We start from the raw sequence: 26746 nt of genomic DNA on the forward strand, positions 1-26746 counted from the left end.
AACCTAATGTGTATGCCCATACATACACCCGAATGGAACATCCATGGTCCAGACCGAAGAAACCCCAAATGAGTTCATGGTGAAGATGAAGAACATACCTTGTTGAGCCATTTCCGGAATCTCGAAGGTATGAGGGTGCGATGATCTTCCAGATGATAGAGCGCCTTACGGTTTTCCTTATGCTTCTCTAGAGGGGAATGAGAGAGCTTTCTTGAGTGTACCTTAGGGAGAGTGTTGCTTGCCTTAGCTTTTGGTTATGATGAGAAACCTCATCCTTATACCTTATGAGCCTTATGGATGGGTGGATAGTGTTATCCTATCCTGGATAACACTATTCTCATCCTACCTTATTCTCCTTAACCTTTACACCTGAAAACTTGTTGCTCTACAAATGGGGACCATAACCCATAAAAGTAACCCCGAAGTGGTTACTACTTTAGTTGCAATAATTCTGATTCAGCCCCTTCATCAAATCAGAAATTGCCCGAAGGTATCTACACTTATAATTATTTCATGACACATATGCTCTTAGCCACCAAATTAATTACATAAGATCATTTTATATTTTGGCTAATTACATAATGGTCATAACACAATTATAGAATTATATTTGTGACCCATAAATTGTCAGAAATTCCAACATATGTTAGGATTCATATTTCATTATTCATATATCATTCTTTTCTTTGCTATTAAATAGTGGCATGTTTTTTTTTTACATTTTTTTCCTGAGATTATTTACAAAAACTATGAATATTTTCTTTCAATTTGAGATGTTACGTTGTTGCTAAAGAAGAGTAATAAACGGCACACGTGTAAAAATATCATTTTAAGATTTTGCTATAATTTCTTCTTATCAAGAACCCTTGAATCTCTTTAAAACAAAAATAATATATTTTTTATTTAAGTTTTTTTGTTGAATATTGTCTTGATTTCTGTTGTTTTTCTTATTTTTCAATGTTTCTTCTCTTCTATAATTATTTCTCCTGTTCATTTTTTAAATTAATTTTGGTTTTAGCAGTATGTTCAAGATATTAGGCAAATAATAAGACAATAAATGTGCAAAAATTGGACCTAGATGTCAGGAATTTTGATTTTCGTTTTTGTAGAATATTCAAGATGAAGTGATGAGTAACTAGCTACAACATCATATTTCATTAATAGTGAAAATATTTTGCTTAAATAAATCAAGTCTATATAATATATATAGGAATGTATGATTGACTTGTTTGCCTATCTAAAAAAACAAAATATATGTGTGACTTATTCAAAAGTCTAATTTGATGTAACATATTTACATATTTAAAGATTTGTTATACTATAAGATCTTAAATAGTTTAATAGACCTACATTTAAATATGTCAATAGATATATTTTCAACTAGGTACATCTAGTACTAACAATTAAATTAAAATTTTGTACACATTTTTATATTAAATTACATATATAATAATATTAGTTATATTAAAATAATAAAATATGAATATTATTATATAATACAATTAAATAGGTCAGTATATTATATTTAATAAACATTTTAGATAATCTAAAGTCTAATATTTGAAGTTAAATAGATTTTTTTGGAAATCTAACTCAGGTTTGTTTAAAAAAATGTGACTTTATATGTTTCCGCCTTAGGCATCATATAGCTATTTACTCATTAAGTTGTTCTTATAAGTACAAATAAACTCTTTCAAACTACTTCTAAATTAGATGATTTGTTACATTAAGATTCAATACGAATAGTGAAGATACACTGTATATTTTTTAGAGGTTCATGAGTTGGTTTTTGGAATATAAAAATGAAAAAATGCGACGTGAGAGAACCTCCCGCAAATATATTTCATAATATGTATTCTTTCACCTTACCTTCATTCTCCTTCACAAACCACCAGATTTAAATGAATAAGAACATTATGGAAGGTATACGTTAAGTGTTTCATTCCATTGACTCATCCCATTTTGAATTGAAAAAAATTGAAGGCATGGGAAAGGAGGTAACTTATAATTTAATAAAGCATAATTGTTAGGATTGAGAAATTTAATTAATGGAGATTTTCATTCAAAGTAAAAAAAATATAAATTTAATATTTTGACTTAAAACCTGATTATAAATGCACTTTTATGCTTAACTCATACACCAAGTCAGACTAAGAATATCCTAACACCAATCTTAATTCAATAAAATAAAATAAAAATGTATGCACCGACACATTTTACACAATGTTATTGTATTATTTATAGTTTATGTTTAATTATCATTGACCCTTAAGAAAGTAATTCAAATGAATGATAAATAATTTTATTAGTGTATATAAATTTTTACAATCACAATACATATATATTACACTCATTCAACAAATGATTTCATTATAAGAATAAAATCATAAATAAAGATAAAAAGAGATGAGATTAGACCTTGACTTATACATACCTGATTTTTAACATTCTACCATCAGAGGATACTATGCTTGTCTATGTAAGTTTTTTAGGACTAGGTTTGCCTCATTTAAAAAAGTTTGGCATGATGCTCTATTAGCTTATTTAAAAGTTTGATATAATCTAAGACGTTTAAATAGGTCAACAAACGGCAAATTTATTTTAGAGGTACAATTTAACTGAAATATTACAATCTTGGTGCACCTTTTAAATTAATTACCATTTGGTGTTCTTTGGTAGGAACTCGTCAATAGCATTGACGAGTTTAATTTCTCTCTCTCTCTTAAAACGGAGAAACTCGGTAATAAAATTGACGAGTTTAATATTTTAATATTTTTTGTACACAAATCGTCAATCATAATGCCAATTTCATTGTTTTTAATTGAACTCGTGGATGGCAATGACGAGTTCTGTTGTTTAGAAAATTTTGGAAAATGGAAGTTAATGAAAATTGGTCTTGAAGTTGGAACATATTAATAAACTAAAAATATTGTTTAACACATTGACTATGTGAGGTAGTAATCTCATAGGGACATTTATTCTAACCCACTAATCATAGTTCCATACATCACAGGTACACTGCTACAAGGCCACTGAATTTTATTAATACTTTAAGCCAAACTTGTTAATAATAATGACTGAGTTTAATTTATTTATCATATACTGCCAAATAATATGCTTCCTTAATAATTTTGCTTCTTTTGTTTGGAGTATGTGAGTGATGATTATATTTGATGGTACCAAATAATATTGCTTCTTTTTGGAAGAAAGAGCTTAATAATTTTGCTTTGTTTGGAGAGTGACCGTGGTGATTATGTTTGGTGGTGCCAAATAATATTGCTTATTTTGGGAAGAAAGAGCTTAATAATTTGTTTCTTTTTGTTGGAAGAGTGTGAGTGATTAGTGAGAATACGACTACATTTTATAGAAAGAAAAAATAGATAGTTAATAAGATTATTATAATAATATGAAGATAGAAGAAGACAGAATTATAATATTATTGTAGAGACAGAATTCGTCATTCGAGTTCAATTAAAAACAAAGAAAATATGAAATCGGCATTACAATTGACGATTTCTATAATCTCTAAGAGAAAAATTAAACTCACCAATGTCATTGACAAGTTCCTACTAAAGCATACCACAATGATAATTAATTTAAAAGGGGCATAAATACTATAATATTTTAGTCAATATGCATCTCTAAAATAAATTTGCCTCAACAAACATTTAAATAGACTATAGGTCAATCTTAATTGAGAAATCTAATATCCTAAATTCCAAATGCTAAATTGTCATATGATTTATATGTTTTTTATTTAATTTATATATATTATATAAAATAATTAATATATAATAAAATTATATAAGACTACTTGCTAGTCTTATAGACTTTTAAAAAGTGTGTGTTTGATATATTTAGATTAACTAGATTTTTTTAAAAGTCTAATTCTGATGTATTTATTAAATAGACATTAACTTAGTTTTATCATTGTTAATTTGGATTATGCCTATTTGGTAAGCATATCCATAATTATTAGATAGATATTGCATGAAAAATATGTTCACTATCCCAAAATGGCCACTTAGCTCATAGACTTATCTAATAGGTAGGACAGACTAACCACATATATTATGATTTAATTAGCAGTGTTATGTTTTGATTTCCATTAGACTTAAAAATTACCTAATATTAAATTGTTTAACTAATATATATAATTCTAAAAATGTGATACTAACGTAATATTTAAGGATTTAATATATATGCATCTATAGTATAATATTTTTTATAGTATTGGTAAATCTCCATCATTTTTATATTAATTATTATTAACTTTTAAATAAAAGTATTATAAATTAACGATAAATAATATGCATGGTAAAAAAAATTACATTGTCGATGCATAGATTAGCTTAGTAATAAAAGACAAGCAGACCTAAATTGCGAATACCTCGGGTAATGATGAGTGTAACGTTCTCGGCTAGAACCTAGAAGGGGATAAGGGAGGAAAGAAAACAAATGGTAATCACAAGTTCATTCAACATGCTGTTGCTGCCTCCTCCGTATTCCACCACAATCCATTTCGCTTCTTCTAAATCTCTCCAATTTCACTTTCACACACACTACCCTAAAACTATAACGTTTTCTAATTCATCTTCATCTCCTTCTCTTGTGCACAACGATGACCTTGAAACACTCCTACAGATTCTTCCCTCTGATTTGCATCACAATCTCCTTAACCAAACAAAAAGGCCTCAACTTCTAGAGGTTCTTTTTTCCATTTCATATTTTCAACTAAATCAATATATTATATGTTATTATTAATCATATATGTTCTATTCATTAGGTTATATTGGATTTGGGGCGTTTTCCAGAAGCACGTTATCTAGGTCAACATGGAGGCCAGTGTATTAGGAACACTGAGGTAACCATATATACATATATATACACTTACAATTCCTCATTTTAATTGATGGCTCATATGTTTTAACTTTTTCACACAAAAAAATGTGATTTTATTCACTTCCGACATTTAAATGTTGTTGAATTAGACTTTTTCTAGAAAGCAGAAGCTAAAATTCAGCTTTTATGAGAAATTATAGTTTTCAGCTTCTAAAAGAAAGCTCCTGCAAAAGTGGAAAGAACATAAAAAACACTTTTTTATGATTGTAGTCAAGCACAAAACAACTTCTGATTTACATTAAAACTATACAGCCAAAATTTCACTTTCTTAAGTTTAAAACAAATGGGCTTAAATTGCATGGTTTCTGTTAATTATTGATAAAATCTTCGAGGGGTTATGTGATCTCTTGAGAAATGTGTAGTTAGGTAACAGTGAAAGAGTTGGAATATGCTCAAGAAGCTGTTGGAGAATTTGGGAGAGACAATAGAGCTGGCATTGAGGGTACCTTGCACAGAATATCTGCAATAAGGAGTAGGAAAGGTGGTATCGTTGGTTTGACATGTCGAGTTGGGAGGGCAGTTAGTGGCCAGATTGACATGGTTTACGATTTGCTTCAATATGGGAAGAGCATTTTATTCGTTGGAAGGTATACTTCTTACTGATAATTTTAGTGATTGTTGCTGATAATTCAACATAAGATACATGTTGACAATTGAAGATCAGGCCCTGTTAAATGAAATTGGTTTGATTCATTATAATATATAAGAATTAATTCATTCCGATATGATCTTTATCCTTATCTTATTTTCGGTCTAAATTTCATCCTTACCTGTACTTCATCAAAATGACACTTGATAATCGTTTGGCACTCTATTGTAATGAATAATCTAATTAGATCATTTTGTGGTATTTTCAAATTTGTGTAATATAAATTGGAACAAACTAGTGAATGGTAAAAGTCACTTACATGTTGTGTTGACTTGCTAATCCAACATGATAGATTCACCATGTAGAATTTTTCTGTGTTATTTTTTCCTCATTGGATCTTTCATAATTTGGTTTTTGTCAGGCCTGGGGTCGGCAAGACTACTGTTATGAGAGAGATTGCCCGTGTACTGTCGGATGAATTTCATAAAAGAGTGGTATGTTGATTTTTAAGCATCTTACATCTTTCTTTCTTCCCCAAAGTACTTTGTTGATTTGCTCATGATAGAGTAAATTCATCCAAATTGGGTAGGTGATCATTGATACCAGCAATGAAATTGGAGGTGATGGCAATATTCCACATGCAGCAATCGGGGGTGCACGAAGAATGCAGGTACCGGAGCCATCAATGCAACATAGAGTGATGGTTGAGGCAGTAGAAAATCACATGCCTGAGGTGATTATAGTAGATGAGATTGGCACAGAAGCTGAAGCTCATGCTTGCCGGTCAATTGCTGAGCGAGGCGTCATCCTTATTGGGACTGCTCATGGAGAGCAGCTGGATAATATCATGAAGAATCCTACACTTTCCGATTTGGTTCGTTTTGATCTTTACATGATTGTGCCAATAACATCTCTTATTTGTTTTAGTTTTTGTTTCCTTTTTAAGAAGTTGAGAATGACCTATATTGGCTTTTATGTGGGTTATAAGCCAGTTTGTTGTCTTCTTGTTCTTGAGCATCATAAGGGCTTCAAAGGGAAAAAAATCACAATAACTAACTAATCTGTTCTGATTTAGGTGAGCTATTTCATTGAATATACTTTTAAAATTTGGTGTTAGCAGCATTATAGTGATCTGCAAGCTTTAAGTGTGAAAACATGCAATTCATTATATTATCAGGCATGATAAGTATTTTAAATTGTGGTTATGTTGTGTTTACCGCAATTGTGATGGCAATGTCGTTGTGAACACTCCTGAAACTGGAATTTCTGTTGCAGAATGCAATTTAAAACACTGATTATATCTTTGGTGGGATGGAATTCTGCACTGAATTCTATTATTCAGATTAATGTGGCTAATATGTACTGTAAAATAACTTTTATAACTGCCTCTTCTGAGCTTGCTTTATGCCCCCTAGTTAATCTATTGCTGAAAACGATGTTGTCTAGAATAGACTCGACACCTCACATCTTATTTCATGGTGTAATAGAGTTTTCATCAGCATTTCAAAAGTAACCTGAAAAACTATAGCACTCATTCACTTGTTATGCACATTGAGTAGATGATATTTGGTGTTAAAGAGATGCTTGAATTCATGGAACTTTGAGTCATTGTGCAATCTAATCAACTGTAATATTCAATATCCACCTCTATTTACTTTACCAGATTGGTGGAATAGAAACTGTTACTCTGGGAGATGCAGAAGCCAGAGCAAGAAATTGTCAGAAGACAATTCTTGAGAGAAAAGCTCCTCCAACATTTGATTTCTTGATTGAGATGAGAGACATGCACTACTGGCTTACACATCAGGTATTGTTAATCGAGATTTTTTCTTATTAGTCATGAGAAATTCCTATCTTGGAGATGGCTGAATTCAGTCACTAGATATGCAAAAAAGAAGATATATCGGTGAAGTACCATCTGGAATTAAGACTAAGTTGTTATATTATCGTTCAATAGTCCATCTTAGAAAATCCTATGTTTAAGGTCTGTTCAGCTTAGGAAAGAAACCAATAGACTTCCATACTCCTTTTTAACTTGTCAGTCAGTTTTAAATTGTTCTATTTCATGTATTCCTTTTGCAGACTGACAAAAGTGTCGATATGTTGCTCCGAGGCAAAAGTCCACAAGTTGAGGTAATTCTTTAGTGTTATACCTATTAAGTTTTTATTTGATCAGATGTCCTAAGGTTTCTCATGGAATATTTGCTTTTAGATTAGTTTATCTTCTTACTCTATATTCCATTTATATCAGTTAAAGTTGGATATTATGCCTGATGGATTACTATAAAAATCTTTCAATTGACAATGACTATTAACTTTTTGGTTTAGTTCTGATTAAAAAGAATTAGATATTAATATTCAATGTATGCATTATTTTCTGAAAATATTTAATAAAGAGCAAAAATATACAGTATATTATGCTGCATTCCTACTTCAACTTCACTACAGGTTCCAAATGTTTGGAGTAGTTTGACTATTTCTGTTTAAAGGCTTAGACTTAGGTATGTCAAGTAGTCATATGAATGCAATTTCTCTTTCAAATTTGTTTCATATGCTCATGTCATGTGCACATTATGTGTCTCCTATCTTTATATAATTAGAAAACTAGCCTTACTTAGATATTGTCTGACCAACATATAAATGAATTTTTTTGTTATGGACCTTTAGTTCAGGGTCATAAAATCATCTTTCCAGGATGTTTCATATTATAACTAATGGTGTCACTAACTTTTTTGCAGGTAAGAAAAAGAGATGTAAAAGGCAAGGTTGTGATAGAAAAATCAAAAGCATATGATAAATGCCAATTTTGATTTCCCCCCCTGCCCATAATGGTTTTGAACAAGTTTAAAGCAGTCTAGGATGGTTTAAGAATAGAGTTTAGATTTTAATGTTATAATCATGCTCAGTATTTTTTAAATTGCTATGTTTCATTGATGTTACTATGAATATATGTGTATATATATCTTCCACTTGAAAATTACATCATGTACCCTTCTTTCTTAGCACTTTGTGTTCCTCATACAAACTGGTTATAACATGACATTTGATTATGAGTATATCATGAAAACACCTAATTTTGTTGTTATTATTGTGGTAAGGCATCTCATGATAAAGCTACCTCCCGGTACTGCTCTCGGCGGAGACTCTACTAAATTGCCATTTGTATCGATTTTAACTGTAGGTTTGGTGGCGCATTAAACTTTGTCGATTGACTAGTGATGGCTGCAACTATTACTCCGCAATCTTTTTGTATCAAAACAGATATCATTACATGAGAAGAGAGATGATGGCAGGAGGATAATATGTTCTTATAAAAACAGAGACATTCATAAAAACTAAGAAACTTAATCATATAACAAGACATGTCAATCCCTCTACATATCTAAAAAAAAGAAAATACCAATGCCACCTTTTAACCCAATATTCATACACTAGCCAATGTAAGCAAGAGCTCAAGTGAGATATTTTGGTCATTCATTCCTAATATCTACAACATGCTAACTAGTTAATTGCATATTACAATAACTAGCTTGATGCTGTGATAGAATGAGAGTATGAGACACTGTTGAATTTTGTCTTCAGCGTGGGAGACAAAGCCCAAAAAATTGAGTGGTGCTGCTGCTGCTGCTGCATTCATATGGAGAGATAAGGTGTTGATATATCATTAGTAACACCCAAATTTAAAACCTTTAATACCTTTAATGTAGTATCGAGTCAAAGACAGAAAAATGCTATCCACAAAACTGTTTTACTTTCTCATGACAAAACATTTTAGTTTGATTTGTCTAGAAAACTGCAGAAGATTAGGAATGAGTGGACGAAAACAAAGTGTAAAATTATAATTGTCCAACTACCATGACTATATTAAACAAAAGCTCACAAAACTCTTCACTTTTTTTGCAATGGCATGCATGGGTACTTTATCACCCAACCACTCTCTTCTTTCCTCACAAACCAAACATTCAGCTATATACACTCTTCCTATGAGTACATCTGCTACTTGGGTACCTATCCCTTCAACAAGAAGAATTGGTGCTCGTTTGCACTCGGCCATAAGGGCAGAGAGTATAGCTAGTGTCACAGAGAAATTGGGCATCAAGATTCAGAGGAACCCTCCTGAATCAAAGCTCACTGAACTTGGTGTTAGACAATGGCCCAAGTAAACTTCATTTCCTTTTTTATTTTATTTTCTTATCATTTCTATTATTCTGGTGGTGTCTTTTTCAGGAGACATCCGTCGTCCCAAAAAGTGTCATTTGTCATAATTGGTTGAAAAATATATCTAAGCTAAAAGTTTAATAATTAAATATTTGTCTCACAACTCTAATATATAGAGATACATTTTGTGGGACAATATATATAGGTTGAAAGTTGCAAGATAGAAGTTTGCATTCTCAACTATAAATGTTTGAATAGAATGTGTTTTTTTTATTCTTATTATTGACTATATGATAGACATATTATTGTAAAACAGATGGGGTTGCCCTCCTAGTAAATTCCCATGGACATATGAAGCCAAAGAAACTTGCTATATTTTGGAAGGAGAAGTAAAGGTTACACCTAATGGAGCAAATGAATCAGTTGAAATTGGTGCTGGTGACTTGGTTGTGTTTCCAAAAGGAATGAGTTGCACATGGAATGTTTCTGTTGGTGTTGACAAGCACTATAAATTTGAATAAATATTCCTACATGGTGTGCCTAATGAATGAAGAAGGTGGACTTTCATGAGTTGATTTTGCATTATAGTTTCTATAAGGTTGGATTGGATATAAAAAGGTGCTGAGTTTGTAGTGGCAATTAACTTTTAGATATATCAACAATATTGTAATAAATATTTGTAACACATTGGAAATCATAAAAATGTATATAATGCATGAGATTGTATCTTATTTTCTAGGATCAATATCTCCAATTACCAACAAATTATATGGATCCATAATAAAAAAACTCCTTTTCTAAACCAACTACACTTCTCAAGTGTGTGGTTATACTTTACCTTACAACTTCCAACTTTTGATCCTTTATAACCAAGGTCCAAGTTGAAGTCTATCCTTTATCACAAACAAGGCTTTTACTATCTTTTATCACCAATATGTTATTCTTCATCACCAATATGTTCCCCACACTTACACTATCTCTCAACCTCAAATAAACCTTCTCCAATGTAAAGACATGATGATGCCCTCTAGCCCCATTGAAATATCATCTTAAACAGAGTAACATAATCTCTCCATTAGATTGTACCTTTGACAATGTTGATTTTAATGGAAATAATGGATTGTGTTTAATAAGATGATTTTGTAAGAACCATATATTTTTATATTTTCATTGGGTTATTTGCATTACCGAGGTAAACTACTTTTTTTTCAAGAGGACAATATATACACTAGTTAAGTTGGAGTTATCTTTTCTCCCTCGGAACAAATTATTATGTGTATATTTATAAAATCAGTAGTATACATATGTCGAGGACAGGAGGATGATAAAAAAGATGATTAAAACATGTTTAACCTTTATTTTAGTAATGAGAAAGTATAATCCTACAATTATTACTTGATTAGTTTTTGTGTGGTTGCATTTATTTTCCCCTTCAAATAAACAAGCATTCACTCTCTCATCAAAATCATGTTATGCTTTATTTACATGGCTCAGCTTTGCTTTATGATTAGAGAGCGAGTCCTATGCATTAGTCCAAGCACCAAGTGTACCTAAAAATGGCAAACATTCACAAATGACATTGTCAAACTTACAAAATAAAACTCAATTTTCTTCATATTAAAATCAAACACCAATAAATGAGCATATAAATATATACTACATGCAGCCTTATTGAGAGGTTTTCAGAGTGATTAATTTGTAAGACATAAAGAAGAAAAAGAAGAAGATGGGAAACTCAACAGATACATTAATCATATCATTTGGTGAGATGCTAATAGATTTTGTTCCTGACACAGCTGGAGTATCATTGGCTGAGTCAACTGCTTTTATCAAAGCCCCTGGTGGTGCACCAGCTAATGTTGCTTGTTCCATAGCCAAACTTGGTGGTAACTCTGCCTTCATTGGCAAGGTTATTAGTTCTTCTCTTCTCCAACCTATCTCTTTATTTCACTAATGGATGTCATTTCGTTATTATATTTACTTTTAACTTTTTCAACCCAAAAAAAAACGTTTTACTTGTATGATGTGATATGAAGATCATTGGTTCATATTTTAGCAATAATTTTTTAACTTATTTTAATTTTTTTTTCCTGTAATTTTAATCTTGTAGCATTTTGTTTAGAACATTACTTTTATCTCAAGTTAAAGTTAACTATTCTAAATAATGTAAATGTATTTTTTTGGTTATGTGTACTAAAGATTAGTGATTACCAATATTTTAAATTACACTCTGGAATAACAATTGTGGTTGCAATATTGCGATTTCAGAAATATCTGCAATGCATTGTTATCAATTAGTTGCAATTTTTCAGCAATTGCGATAAATCGCAGCTGCAACTCTGCAAAACAATGATAATAGCACTTAATTAACATTTCTAAAAATTAAATTTTAGAATAATTAAAAATGTATAATATTTATGAGAGATGAATCCTACTTGATGTACACCAAATCAATTGCACTAATCTTCTGCTTAAGGATGTTGAATATTTATGACTTTGAACAAGTTTGAATTTTGTGATTAAATGATATTTATATATTTCATTTTCTTCAAACCTAAACATCATTCTGATATTGTTTTTTTCTCAATGTTGTCCTATTTGATCACCACCAACATCAATTGCACGAATCTTTTGCTTAAGGATGTTCTAAATCTATGACTTTGAACAACTTTGAATTTGGTGATTAAATGATACTTACACACTTATACTGTCCAAAATACAAACAAAAAGTTATTACTCATTATTTAAAAATGAGTTGTAGCTAGCTATGTATAATCCTATGGCATCTCTTTTAACAAGTCTCTTACAATGTAAAGGTGATAGGTTACTATTAGGATTGTTGATTATTTTCTTTGTCACATATATTTTAAAAATTAATTATAACATGACATAAACTAAGCATAGCCTCGTGTACTGGGCGCTCTTTTTTATGTGTGAAACATAGGTAGGAGATGATGAGTTTGGAAGGATGCTAGTTGACATCTTAAGGGAAAATAAGGTGAATACAGATGGTGTTTGCTTTGATATGGGGGCAAGAACTGCATTGGCTTTTGTGACATTGAGGAAAGATGGAGAAAGGGAGTTCATGTTTTATAGAAACCCCAGTGCAGATATGTTACTGAAAGAGTCTGAATTGAATATGGGTTTGATAAAGAAGGCTAAGATATTCCATTATGGATCAATTAGCCTTATATCAGAACCATGCAGATCAGCTCATTTGGCAGCCATGAAAAGTGCTAAAGAAGCTGGTGCTTTGCTCTCCTATGATCCAAATGTCAGGCTCCCTTTGTGGCCTTCTGATGAGGCTTGTAGGTCTGGGATCAAGAGTATTTGGTGTGATGCTGACTTCATCAAGGTACAAATCCTCAAATATTATTTCTAGAAGCCTAGAACTTAATGTGGGATATCAAAGAATAGGGTAATGAATGAACAATGTGTTGACCTAATGGTGTAAGCTCTCACTCGATCCCCGGATAGGCCAAAAGGTTTAAGGGTTGATTCTTGTGAATGACACTTGTTGGGAGGGATAGTCATACACCCTGAAAGCCTTTCCGATTATGTGACCACCCCTTCTAACAAGTATGTGAGATACCCTTGGTTATGCCAAAAAAGGGAAATGGAGATCTTGAACTTGTTATGTCAGTCCTTAATTGAGTGATAGCACATTTGTTATGGACAAGGTTCACAATTTAGTAGGAAAAGATATTCCCAATTGTCAACTTTTTCAGAGGTTTTACTGCAGTATCTCTGAAGGCATTGGTTAAGATAACTTACCTTTTTTCAAAATAGGTGAGTGATGATGAAGTTCAATTTCTTACCCAAGGAGATGCTGAGAAGGAAGAGGTTGTTATGTCCCTGTGGCATGATAAGTTGAAGATGCTTCTTATCACTGATGGAGAGAAGGGTTGCAGATATTTCTCCAAGGTACTATCCACCCTTGTTTTGAAAACAGTGCTTGTTTGGCTTATGTAATTCAATATAGCATTTTCAAATAGAAACTGAGATATGCAGATAGCACTTTTGATCATTATTACTTCATGGTTGTTTTCTTTTGGGCAAGTTTATGATTTTGATTTCACATTTGTTTAGTTTGACACAATGGTAAAGTTGTTACTTAATGAGCATGAGATCACGAGTTCAAATACTGAAAACAACCTCTCCACTGGCAGAAGTAAGGTTACATATATTTACCTTTCCCAGACCATGAGAGCATCATTTTTCTAGAACCCCATTGGGAAGTGAAATAGTGAATGAAGAATGAGCTTCAAGTCAGGAACAGACAGTTTAGGACCCTGGGAACACATGCTCCCACTCAACTTAGCAATTTTTCTATTACACATGAAAATCATATGTTAATTTAATTTCTTGTATTTGTACTTGTATGTTGTTCATGTCTTCACTGCCTAAACATTTGTCACTGCTATCTACAAATTTTTAGTCAATAGTCTATTAATGGCATGGCACAATAATCTAAACTACACATCTTTGGATTATTATGTTGGTTAACTGCAGAACTTCAAAGGAAGAGTAACTGGGTTCTCAGTGAAGGTAGTTGACACTACTGGTGCTGGTGATTCTTTTGTTGGGGCAATTCTCACAGCTATGGCCAAGGACCCTTCCATACTTGATGTATGCTCTCTCTCTCTCTCTCTCTATATATATATATATATATATATATATATGTATATATATATATGTATGTATATATATATATATGTATATATATAAATATGTATATATATAAATATGTATATATATAACACCCAATGGTTTTCTAAACAAGGCTTTATTAACTTGTCATTGGTTCGACATATTTGCATTATTAATGGATCCACTATAAAGAACGAACCAAAATTCAGAGAGGCATTGACGTTTGCAAATGCTTGTGGAGCAATCTGTACAACAAAGAAAGGAGCAATTCCTGCACTTCCAACTGTCTCACAGGCTCAGCAGTTTATATCCAGCTCTAAAGCCAAATAGATTTTCTTTTGAAATTTTTTACTCCAAAGGGTGAACTTGACACAATAATAAGGTTGTTGTTTGGTATCAACGAGGTCACATGTTCAAATCCTATCTTTCTACTAACGATGGTAAGGTTGCGTCAATTACCATTCTCAGATCCACTAAATGGGAGTCTCATGTACTGAGTCCGCCCTTTTTAGTGGTTTTGCCTCATTTCAGAGTTTATTTTTTTATTTTTTAAGCCTTCTTGATACAATGACTTTAAGGTGTTGTTTCTATTTATGAATAATAGCCAACTCAATTTTGTTTCATTTGTCTATTTAACTTGCAACATACAGCAAAAGGGAAAAAATTATTACATCTACTCTTTTTGCAATACACTAATCCGAACATAACATATAACACATGATGAAACTTTATCATCACATTAATAAAACTCCATAATAAAAATTTAAGCCTAGAAGTATTCTTACTCTGACAGCCATGAGTTTCTCATAAGCATAACACTAATTTACCAAAGAAACATAGCATGTATGTATATCGTACAGCATTGTTAAACTCCTAATGAAAAGAATTACTTATACGAAATTGCCTCCATTTCATTTCATTATGCTCCATTCCATTCAACCAAACATAGCATTAAGATTTTTTCCTTGATGTTGTATCTAATCCCAAACTTCTATCCTATGCTTATCACATCTTGGACTATAGAAAAGGCTGAACTTTTCATAACCTATATAGTCAAGTTTGTATTAGGATTTCAACTTCTGAAGTGAATCATTTCTTCCAAATAAAGAAGAGGGTAGGGTGAAGGGGCATAATGATTTCACATAATAAGACAGTGCTTCCACATAATGATCCTTGATCTCAGGGGAGCAACAGAACAAGAAAACATTGTCTAAAACTAGACCTTCCTTATATTACATCTTTCACTTTTCTATTTCTTTCCTATCCAATGAAACTTAAACCAGTAGCTGCTGTTATACAAGGGATAATTACAACAATCATGAATGTGATTTTACAAACAACAATGACCATGATAAATGATGCACCTTGATTGTGGTAAATATAATTATTACATGCTCATGGCTCTTGATGAAATCTCCGGTTCCCCTTCTTGCAACTCTGATTCAGCTACATCACCATTAGCCTATAATACATGAAGCAAATTAGGTCATAACTAACTACCACATGCTCATATCTCATAAGCACAGCTGCAAATAAAGGAAAACATCTCCACTATGAAATACTTCATTGGCTTGGGTTTATACTTCCTAAAGGTAACTTGGACAAGGAGCCAGCACCCAAAATAAATCTATAAACAGCATTAATTAGCATGCATTCAGATAAAATATCATACCACTGAACTCTCCAACTTAGCTAGGTACCGCTCCAAAGTGCCATCTCCACGAAGAATTTTTCCACCACACCCTGGGGCATTTTCTGATCCTACTGACTCCTCATCAACAACAACTGCATCGATCTGTTCATTTCCTTCCTTAATATCTGGAATCTGGTGCATACAAGCATTGTCTCAGTAGAAAATCGAAGAGGCCGATGATAATCCTAGTTGCTTGAAGATAGCCAACATTTTAAAAATATACTTTTTCATACCTCGAACATGGCTTCAGTTAAAATGCTTTCCAGCAGGGCTCTCAAACCCCTGGCACCAGTATTTTTGGCCATTGCTTTCTTTGCAATTAGTCTCAGAGCTTTCTCTGTGAAGTGTAGCTTTACCTGAAGTGCAGCGGTAAAGTTTCAAATAAATAGAGCATTACCCACGACTCACTTGCACCTATAATAAACATATCAAACACAGATAACAGATATTGGAGGAAGGGTGCAAGGGGATGGCACAGAACAAATTGAATTATTTTTCACAAGAAGCTAAAACAAGCTGTGACCAATTTTGACATTGCAAAGACCAATGTGGCAAAGAGCATAAAAACTAAATCGCCCAAGGTTGGTTTAGAGAAAATTTGTCATTTCCAATGCAGAATGGTAAAAAGTATCTCCAGGCAATGACTCAAGAAAGTTACAGTCAGCAGCAAAGAATCAAATGAAGAAATAAAAATTTAGAAGAATAAAGGGAAGCATGTAAATACTTTAGCTGGCATCATGGAAAACTGAGTAAATAATCATATGACAATTTGAAAGAAAAGATATATTAAGTCTGAGTCATTATTATTAGATTAAGTCTATCATAGATAACCAATTAAACAAGTAATTCATCCAATGTAAAATCTGAATGATGTGCAACTACACATCTCCAAATTTCACAACGTCAAGGGTTCAAACATTGGAGTTGTCACTTTGGGAAGGGCTTTGCATAACCGCCACCCCAACCCAGAATTACATGAGTAATTTGTTAAACAAAAAAGTTCCCAAAATACATAGCGCATCCGGATATGGTGACTTAACTGATAAGTAACATGGTTCGGATTTTCACACCATGAATACACAAAAAGAGACACTCACACAAATAGATATGAGAGAGTGTATATTTGTAAGGAAAAACTGCTTACGTTATTCATGCTAAACAGTTTCTTATATTGCTTAGCAAGAGCATGTTTTGGTTCCGTGAGGACCTGTAAAACCAAACAATATTTCAGTAGTCATGACCAGATACTTGTGCAAAATCTAGAATATTATCTCTATTCTAAAGTAGGCTTGCCTACTGTCATTTTAAATTAAGCATTCCACATGGAAGAAATCTAGATTTATAAACTAATGTATACATTGCCGAAAGCATATTAAAAAAATGCCAGATGATATTCACAAGGCCAGTCACCCTTCTTTCTGGTTCAATTAAAAAGAAAATTATCGGCTGAAAAATTATAGGCCCAAAGGAGAAAGGTGCACAAGCTCCTTTTTTACATATAAAAAAAATCATAATATAGTCAATACCCATTACCATTCAGTTAAAAAGTCCATTTTGAACCCTTCTTCTATCCTTATCCAAATTTCTTCTTTCTTGTGCAATCTATAAATGATATGGGCTGAACACTGGCAGATGCCAGATAGCCATTTTGTCATTCTTTACATTAATTATTATATTCAAAAGGGGATGGCCAATTAGTATTTAGCTTTTTTAAAATACACAATAATAATAATAAATAAATAAAAATCCTTTACACAATAAGAGGTATTCATAGAGATTTAGTTCCTTTAGAAGGCTAGAAGATCATAAGGTTTCTTAGTTTTATGCTCCCTTAGTCCTTATATAAGGCGTCTTTAACTACGATAGACTAAACAAGGAGGGTATTACTTTTCTTGATTTTTTAAAACGATACTATGACATTACAATTTTACTCTCTTAACTCTTCTTGAAAATTTCACAACTTATTGTCTTTCATTACTGAACCAAGGGTAAACAAGAAGAAAGCTTCTAGAATGCAACTTACAAATAGGACTAGAGGGAGTATATAGGTAAGTGTCAATGGGGATAAAACATAATGATAATAGTAGCAATAGCAAGCAAAACTAGTCCTTGGAGCACAAAACAGATAGAGAAATCTGGAAAAACTACAATGACAGAATACCTGCATAAGTTGGTCTTCAGTTAAAGCTGCCAAGCTAATTAAGATTGGGAATCGTCCAATAAACTCTGGTATGAGACCATATGCAATAAGATCAGAACTTTCCACCTGAAAATTAGTAATGCAACTTTAGATGCATTTGGAAGGCTATCGGTGATATTAAATTTTATTCTCTAATTTGTGTGTTCTATCAGTGCATATCATTATGATCACTTCAGTGCATGAATCATTAGCTTTAATTGCTTGAGTATCCAACTTTCTATTGAGTTTAATAGAAAGGAGAACAAAATTTTCCAGTAAGATGACAAGAGTCAATTCTCACCGATTCAAGTAAAGATGATGTTAGTGATGCATTTGTTACTCCACCTGTTCTCATATTGGCACGGACTGGTGCTCCAAAACCAATAGACGAATCTTGTCGTCTGGCATATTTCAGTAATTAAAATTTTATGGAAAACTCTGGCATAAAGCAAGACATGCAAGACAAAGTGAATAAATACTCTTGCAAGAATGGGGAAAAAATGATTTACCTCTCTGAAATGGTTTTTTCAAGATCAACAAATGCTCCACCACATATAAAAAGAATATTCTTTGTGTCAATCTGCTTATTGAAAGAAGAAAAAAATGGAAGGTTTATTTAAAACATTAATGGCCAATTTTTTCTAGAACTATATCCATACTGCACTAGGTGATTAAAGCTGACCCATATTAACAAAATGAGGACAAATACTTGCTAAGGGGATAAAAGAGTTCATAAAGAAACAATCCATCTTACATTTTCTCCTTCCTAATCATCCTCCAATCACTTGTAGCCACTAATGTGTCTATTCATTAGTGATTATCAGCCAATTAGGTGATTGTATGGTCTTCATGATTTTCAATAGTTTTTGTACGTTCAATAGATTAACTAGCCAGCATAATAAATGCATATTTTTATAACATTTAGGATTCAAGTCAGCACCCAAAATAGTGCACTAGGTAAGAAAATTTTATAATCATTTCATAAGTGCATACATGAAAACAAAAATGAGAAAATATGTAATACTCTCCAAAACAACATACCTGTATGTTATCACCCCGTGGATGCTTCCTTGCTCCTTTCTCAGGAACATTTACTATCTAGACAAAAAAGAAATGGTTCCAAGTTCATGACACAGTAAGAACGGCACTAATCATCCTACATTAAATTATCTTTTCAGAAACATTCAGCACAAATGATTGATCGACTCTTCAAAATTGACAATGTTGTAAGAAACAGATATAATGTTACAATTTTATGTACTCCAAATTATGGTAGCAACAATATTGAAACCTTAAAATGTACAGAAATCCAATTGAGTGTATTATTTAAGCACACTTCAGAATTCAGAATTTCAAAACCACATTAAAATTAACCAAAACGGACGAAGGAGCTTTTCTAGACTCGTAATTCAATTTAGAATTATATTCTTTTACTATCAATATAATTTGAAGGTTTGATTGATTCAGAAATGAATGCTTTGGTTTTCTATTTTCATTTTCAGTTGATATGTTTTCATTTATAATTACAAAAATATTCAAAACAGGAAATATAATAAAAACAAGGTATTGTTTTTGTAATTGTAATTATAAATATAAACATATTAACTGAAAAGAAAAGCAGAAACAACACTCTTTTACTTTCTTTTCCCTGCCCTTGGTTTAAAATCACATTATTTGTCAAACAATCAGAGGAAAAAGGGCTGCATTATTGTTAGCTTGTGTTACTTCGAAGAAGGAAAAGTGAGAGCAGCAATCTTATTTCTGAGTCATAATTATTTGGTTGCAAGGTGAAAAGGGAATAGCACTCTTACATTCTCTAAATAAACCCTATGTCCAATACTGCTGTGTCAAGTGAGTCAACTCATCCAAACCACTATTTCATGTTTGAACTACTCTACCCAGTCATCGATTCCCAATAATAAAGCATACCAGTATCAACTCACTGAAGTATCTCTCTAAATAATTTGTCCATTGACTTTCAGAATTTCAATCCCATCAGCGAAAGGAATATTTTGTTTTTGCTCAATAGAAATGAAAATACCATTAATGCATCAATTCCATGTTAATTGTTAAATTACCCTGTGCATGTACTGAAATAGATAGAAGCTTGAAATGGAATTGCTACAAGAGCCTACATGAAGAAATTAATTATCATGCTGAACAATTTAGTTGCCGTGTATACAAAGATATTGCCCTCTTATGGATACAATAAGTTCACTTGGCACTTCAGTTACAACACAGATAAATCAATTATTAACAACTGCAATCTGGAATTACTTAACTTACAGTTCCTTCCAACATCTTCAGTAATGCTTGCTGAACACCCTCGCCGGAAACATCCCGGCTAATATTTAAGCTCTCGGCCTATAATATATAAAAGTTAAAAGATGCAGTAGAAGCGCAATAATGAACTTAGCCAATTAAATTAACAAGAAACCTTCTTAGTTATCTTGTCCACTTCATCAATGTAAACAATCCCCTGTTGAGCTGCTTGAACATTGAACTCTGCTGCCTATTCGAAAAATAGAAAGCATAATGAGATGACAAGTAGAGCTAGAAACAACATAATATATCTTCTGAAAACAAAAAAGAAAGAAAATTAAAATTCTAAGTAGAGTTTAATAATAAAAGTACTCTAGCCAACACATCTTGAAAGCCCATGGGCTTTCCTTTGCGACATCAAGTTAGGAGCTGAAATTAAACTCTCGCTAACATGCCAAGTACCAACTCTCCTAAAATCTTATTAAACTGAGACTCAATAATTGTTTTTATTACACATCTAACATGTCTCCTCTTGCAAGAGCCCTTTGGGTTTGACACATGGGCAAAAAATAGGCCCATTTTTTATCATATGATTAAGTTCAACTTTTATTTTGAAGAATGAGGGCAGCAAAGATCAAACTCCTAACCACTTGATCAAGAGGCTTTTAATCCATGACTGCATGTCAAGGACCAATTTTCTTAATGTGGACAATACAGTTGCACAGGAAAGAGCCAACCCGGATTCTCCTACATATGACTTAAATTGAAGAAAAGAATGCTCCTCCAAAGATATACAAACAATAGAAGAAATAAACATCACTGCAGATATCATGTATTAAAACATAATATAAACAAAAGCATTTGCTAAGGATACTATGTCAACTGGTTAGCAATGTTCTAAGTTGACTTGACAGCACAAGTATATTGAGTGTTGTATGGGAACACCAAAAATTGAAATTAATGAAGGCACAATATTAATATGCCCTGTCTTCAGCTAATATAATGTGGTAAGGGAATTGGGTTGTCCTTTACAAATTTCACCTACACTTCAAAAGTAGCAAAGTTTCCTTAAATGCAACAAGCTCTATTATTGGAACTATCATTCATCGACAACTACATAAGAGAAACAAAACAAAACCCAAAGCTAAAGATTGTATGACTGAAAAGTCATAAATAGGCTCATTTCTAAAAATTAAGAATTGATAATTTGTTCAGAAAACATCATAATTCTACGGAATAATTCACATACCGCAAGTAGTTTATACAGTATTGATTCAACATCTTCTCCAACGTAACCAGCCTGCAGATTAGAACATTTACTCTTCTAGATCAATAACAACAAAACTTTTTGTCCAAGGAAAATGAAACCTTGAGGCAGCCATGGAACCAAGTTAGAAATAGATAATACTACTTCAATACCCTTATACAGAGTTATCATTTGGAAGAAAAACTGACATTTAAGCATAAAAATCTTATCACTCAATACCATGAAAATTCAGATTTATTGCACAAGAGAATAGAAAGATCATTATCATTTGGCCACACTCAATTCTTACTCTGCAAATTATAATATCACACATACTTGCCTGTGTTAAGGTTGTCGCATCCGCGATGACAAATGGGACATTCACAAATCGAGCTAGTGTTTTTGCAAGCAACGTCTTCCCTATTTGATGGAAGTTATATTAGCATAGCAGTTGTGTAGTAATTTTAGAGACTGGTATGAAAAGAGCAAACAATGTGGATGTAATTAATTTTCATTTTACAAGAAAGAAGGAAAAAACTTGTTGTAAATGAATGTCATACCTGACCCAGTTGGACCCATCAAGAGAACATTACTCTTTTCTAGCTCCACCTGATCATCATCATTTAATCCTTCTGAAATTCCTGAATCTTCCCCTGACCTAGTATTAAAATCCACCAATTCAGTCAAATAAAATAACTACCATAGAAGAATAAACTATAAGATTGACATTTCATATATTATATGAAGACATGTGGACTGATGCATACAGGAAGAAACCAATGAAGGGGGCAGGGGCTGGAGCTCGGTAGCATGAGTAATGTTTCGACTAAGGAGCACAAATTAAGAAAATGATAGGGACAGCGAATGAACTCACCCTTGTTGTAAAGAGGCGTGGTATATTCTTTTATAGTGGTTATAAACAGCTACTGAAAGCACCTTCAACACAAACATAAACCATTAGTCAGATTACAGTCGAAGGCCACACGATAGAACAACGATTCACAATGACTTGTAAAGATGACTCAGCCTTCTTTCAGGAATCGTAGAAGAGCTAAAGAAAAAGAGAGATGTAAGACTCAATCTAGAAACTAGACCTTCTAGACATATATATACATTAACATATTATAGATAAATAATATCCATTCCTCTCCTCAGTTTGGATCCCAATTGAAACCATAAAAGGAGCACTGGGATATTATTGCAAGTTCACATAATATCAGGGAACGGAAATGTACAAACAAACATCATTAGCACAGTAAACAAACCCACAACAACAAGCTATTTCCATTAGATGGAATTGGTTACATGAATCAAACTAGACCATTATGTCCTACCAAAAATAATAATATGTCTCTGACAAACCATATAAATCTAAATCCTTCTTAACGGTTTGGCCTGAAGTTTAAGTTCTATTAGTGTCCATCTACCTCTAACTATTAAGCAACCTTCCATACCTACTCTCTTTATCGGGACTCTACAAGACTTATGCGCTCACTAAACAAAGGATACAACAACAATAAAACCTTTATCCCACTAAGTGGGATAGGCTACATGGATCGAATAAATACATAATACTGTATCACAAATCATGTTCATTTACAGAGCATTGATCTCTAAGTCTCCCTATGAATTTGACTAACTTCCATTTGATTTACCCTCCTTACGGGATCTTCTATTGGTCTCATTCACACACGTCCAAACCACCTAGTACACGACTCTATTGCCTTTTCTACAATAGAAGCTAGTCCAACTTTCTCCCTATTGCATAGCATAAAAGTAAATAAAAATGTATGGCATCAAACATCAAAGAAATTAAAGTACACAACAAGATAATACCTTTTTGGCCCTATCTTGACCAATAACAAACTTATCAAGACCCTTGCAAATCTCCTTTGGAGTTGGCAAATTCCTACCCAAATTAGAACCTCCCCAAGCACCACTCTTCTCATCATCACCACCACCGCCGCCACCAGAACCACCTCCCCCGGGCCCGGTAGCCCGAATAAGATTAACCCCAGGTGCAAAAGGTGGGCACGGAGGAGTATGCACAACAAAACCATCAGATGAACCTGGTGGTGGATTCCAATCCTCTGGTGGATCCCCATTACTGTATAACAAACCAGAAGTATCGAAATGATTCACACCATAATGAAGAGGGTAATTTGGGAAATTCCGGTTGAAGAAGTTGGTGCCGTTGGTGGTGGTGGAATTCCGATCGTCGGAGCCGGAGCGGTCAGAGTTGTAGCGGTGGTGGGAGGCGGAGTAGGTGTGTGAATGTGAAGAAAGAGGAAGGTGAAGTTTGTGCTTGTTTTTCCATGTGCAGGAAAGGATTCGAGACATAACTGCAAAAAATAAATATTTTTTTTTATGTTTTGGGGTTTGCAAAGAACAAGGGATTGGGATTGTTGTGTCAATAGATTAGAGAAGAACTTTGGAATCTGAATGTGTGATTGGTGACTGAGGGTGACTATTTATGAAATTTTTTGTGTAGGTTGAATTGTAACAATAGTTTAGTGAGTGATCACAGAAATTTAGGGAATTTTTTTATGCAATTATTAAGAAAATTATGGATAAAGTTAAGAATTTATCACATTATCCTAAAAAAGAAAACAAAATATCAACATGGTGTTGATATAAGGTCTTGCAAGATCCGTAGTTGATCAAAAGATCAATGGTTGAGAGCAACATTTGTTAGGAGAGTCATCAACTCCGAAAAGGATTCATTTTTTCTCAAAAGAAGAGAAAATACATTTAATGATATAAAAAACAAAATAATGAGTTTTACAGACAGTCACTGCATCATTATTATTCATGATATTTCAACAAATAATACAAAATGTGCATTATATATAAATTATTACTCTGACAATATATAGATATTACATTCTTTACTAAATGGATGAATAAAAGATGAAATTCATTTATGGGAAAGAGTTATCAAATATTTAGGATTTCTTTTCTTACTCCAAAAGTACTGGCAAACAAAGGTAGGTGTTTTGGTTTGTGGGAGGAGAAAGAAAACAGACAAACCCATGATCATTACGTGCTATGTTTTGTAGTTAACATTTTTATGGCAACCATAACTCTATTTTGATAGTTTCATTTTCTCCTTAAGTAAGGACTACTTATCTTCCATGATACATTTAAAGAGGAAGTATGTTATGTGTACTTAAAGATGAATCATTGGATGAGGGTAAAAGTTGAAGAACCATTGTGATTTGGGATAGCATTTGAATGTGTTTGTTACTCTTGCTAGAACTACCTCATTAAAGGCCTTGGGTGGTTAAATTTTCCCATGCAAGGATTGGAACCGAAGATAAAATCACTCCATGGTCAATTTGACCATCTTGTGGAGTGCTTGTACCAAGCTTATGAATGTTGGTTAAATATGAGTGATCATCGTTCAATATTAAGCTTGTGGGTCAATTTCTAGTCAGTTAGGTCGGGTTATCATCATGAGTGATCCTCGTTCTAAGGGCAATAGTCTCATACTCTTAGAAGTATTATGGATATTCTCTCTAGCTAGTCCTTTCGTCAAAGGATATGCTATGTTATTCTCAGTGCGTACATGATTCACTCTAACAGCTCCTGTAGAGAGTAACTCTCTAATGGTGTTGTGCTTACGACGAATTTGTCGTTTCTTACCGTTATAAAAGCAGTTCTCAATTTTTGCAATAGCCGCGGTACTATCACAATGGATCAACACAGTTGGAATCGGTTTTTCCCATAGGGGAATCTCTACAAGCAAGCTTCTCAGTCAACTTGCTTCTTCACTAGCTGTTGCTAGTGCTATCATCTCAGCTTCCATAGTGGATTGAGCTAGAATAGTCTGTTTCTTTGACTTCCAAGAAATAGCCCCACCAGCTATGCTAAATATATAACCGCTGGTTGCTTTGTAATCGTCTGAAAGAGTGTTCCAGTCAGCATCACTGAATCCTTTGGAAACCTTCGATAATGTAATCCAAGGTTCATTGTTTTCTTAAGGTATCTCATTACCCTTTCAATAGCATGCCAATGCTCCATACTTGGTCTACTGGTAAACCTGCATAATAATCCCACAACATAGGCAATGTCGGGTCTAGTGCAATCAGTGGCATATCGAAAGCTGGTAATGATGCTAGCATATTCAGCTTGTCTTACACCTTCACCAATATTCTTAAAAAGTTTTATACTTGGATCATATAGTGTGCTAGCAGGTTTACGGTCAAAGTATTTATATTTCTTTAGGATCTTTTCCACATAGTGAGATTGATCCAATGAAATTCCTTCTCTTGATCTAGTAATTTTTATACCAAGGATTACATTTGCCTCTCCAAGGTCTTTCATATCAAAGTTGTGACACAATCATTATTCACAACATGAATGTTGGAACCAAATATGAGTAGATCGTCTACATAGACACATATGATAGTGTAAATGTCATTTTCTGATTTGTAATAAATGCATTTGTCACTTTCGTTCACCTTAAACTCATTTGATACCATTAACTCGTTAAACTTTTCATGCCACTGTTCAGGTGCTTGCTTAAGACCATACAACGACCTATCTAACTTGCAGACCTTATTTTCTTGCCCATTTATTACAAAACCTTCAGGTTGTTCCATATAGATTTCTTCTTCCAAATCACCATTTAAAAAGGCAGTCTTAACATCCATTTGATGTACTAATAAATTATGTATCGCAGCAATCGATATTAGTACTCTAATAGATGTTATTCTAGTAACAGGTTAAAATGTGTCGAAGAAATCTACATTTTCTCTTTGTCTGAAACCCTTAGCTACAAGGCGAGCCTTGTATTTATCCACTGTGCCATCAGGTTTCAGTTTCTTTTTCAATATCCACTTACAACCAATAGGTTTGCAGCTAGGAGGCAAGCCTGCTAAATGCCAGGTCTTACTAGACTCTAGAGAATCCATCTCATCATTTATGGCTTCTTCCCACAAATTAGCATCCAAAGAAGTCAAAGCTTCTTTTAGTGTTGATGGATCATCTTCCAATGTATAGACCATATAATCAGGTCCATACTCTCTAGCAGTCCTTGCTCTCTTACTTCTTCTAGGTTCTATT

At 33.0% G+C, this 26746-nt stretch overlaps 4 protein-coding genes across 7 annotated transcripts; 3 read left to right on the plus strand and 1 right to left on the minus strand.

Moving 5' to 3' along the window:
- Window positions 4411–8493, plus strand: LOC109346179 (uncharacterized protein ycf45). The gene is made up of 9 exons (XM_019585592.1): window positions 4411–4707; window positions 4787–4864; window positions 5269–5489; window positions 5913–5985; window positions 6081–6365; window positions 7155–7298; window positions 7574–7624; window positions 8230–8326; window positions 8360–8493. Exons 1-8 carry the CDS (start codon window positions 4459–4461, stop codon window positions 8299–8301), a joined length of 1173 nt encoding a protein of 390 aa, XP_019441137.1. The 5' UTR covers window positions 4411–4458; the 3' UTR covers window positions 8302–8326; window positions 8360–8493.
- LOC109346182 lies at window positions 9328–10222 on the plus strand. 2 transcript variants are annotated; one of them, XM_019585598.1, is made up of 3 exons: window positions 9328–9452; window positions 9507–9650; window positions 9966–10222. In XM_019585598.1, exons 1-3 carry the CDS (start codon window positions 9394–9396, stop codon window positions 10168–10170), a joined length of 408 nt encoding a protein of 135 aa, XP_019441143.1. In that variant the 5' UTR covers window positions 9328–9393; the 3' UTR covers window positions 10171–10222. The 2 variants fall into 2 exon arrangements, with proteins under 2 accessions (XP_019441143.1, XP_019441142.1); XM_019585597.1 differs by having other exon boundaries at window positions 9344–9650.
- LOC109346181 (probable fructokinase-5) lies at window positions 11330–14922 on the plus strand. Its single transcript, XM_019585596.1, has 5 exons — window positions 11330–11558; window positions 12594–13004; window positions 13439–13573; window positions 14162–14278; window positions 14492–14922. The coding sequence occupies exons 1-5, from the start codon at window positions 11376–11378 to the stop codon at window positions 14627–14629; spliced, it is 984 nt and encodes a 327-aa protein (XP_019441141.1). The 5' UTR covers window positions 11330–11375; the 3' UTR covers window positions 14630–14922.
- LOC109346180 (CLP protease regulatory subunit CLPX1, mitochondrial-like) lies at window positions 15420–24144 on the minus strand. Of its 3 annotated transcripts, XM_019585594.1 has the most exons (16): window positions 24069–24144; window positions 23516–24031; window positions 22554–22615; window positions 22240–22337; window positions 22020–22099; window positions 21683–21733; window positions 20609–20683; window positions 20458–20535; window positions 19213–19269; window positions 18681–18751; window positions 18473–18572; window positions 18154–18258; window positions 17137–17199; window positions 16226–16348; window positions 15972–16124; window positions 15420–15761 (listed from the first exon to the last, which is right to left on the minus strand). In XM_019585594.1, exons 2-16 carry the CDS (start codon window positions 24017–24019, stop codon window positions 15687–15689), a joined length of 1695 nt encoding a protein of 564 aa, XP_019441139.1. In that variant the 5' UTR covers window positions 24020–24031; window positions 24069–24144; the 3' UTR covers window positions 15420–15686. The 3 variants fall into 3 exon arrangements, with proteins under 3 accessions (XP_019441139.1, XP_019441140.1, XP_019441138.1); XM_019585595.1 differs by having other exon boundaries at window positions 22240–22331; window positions 23516–24129; XM_019585593.1 differs by having other exon boundaries at window positions 23516–24129.

Source organism: Lupinus angustifolius, chromosome LG04 (assembly GCF_001865875.1).
Source record: "Lupinus angustifolius cultivar Tanjil chromosome LG04, LupAngTanjil_v1.0, whole genome shotgun sequence".
In the NCBI taxonomy this organism is placed as follows: domain Eukaryota; kingdom Viridiplantae; phylum Streptophyta; class Magnoliopsida; order Fabales; family Fabaceae; genus Lupinus; species Lupinus angustifolius.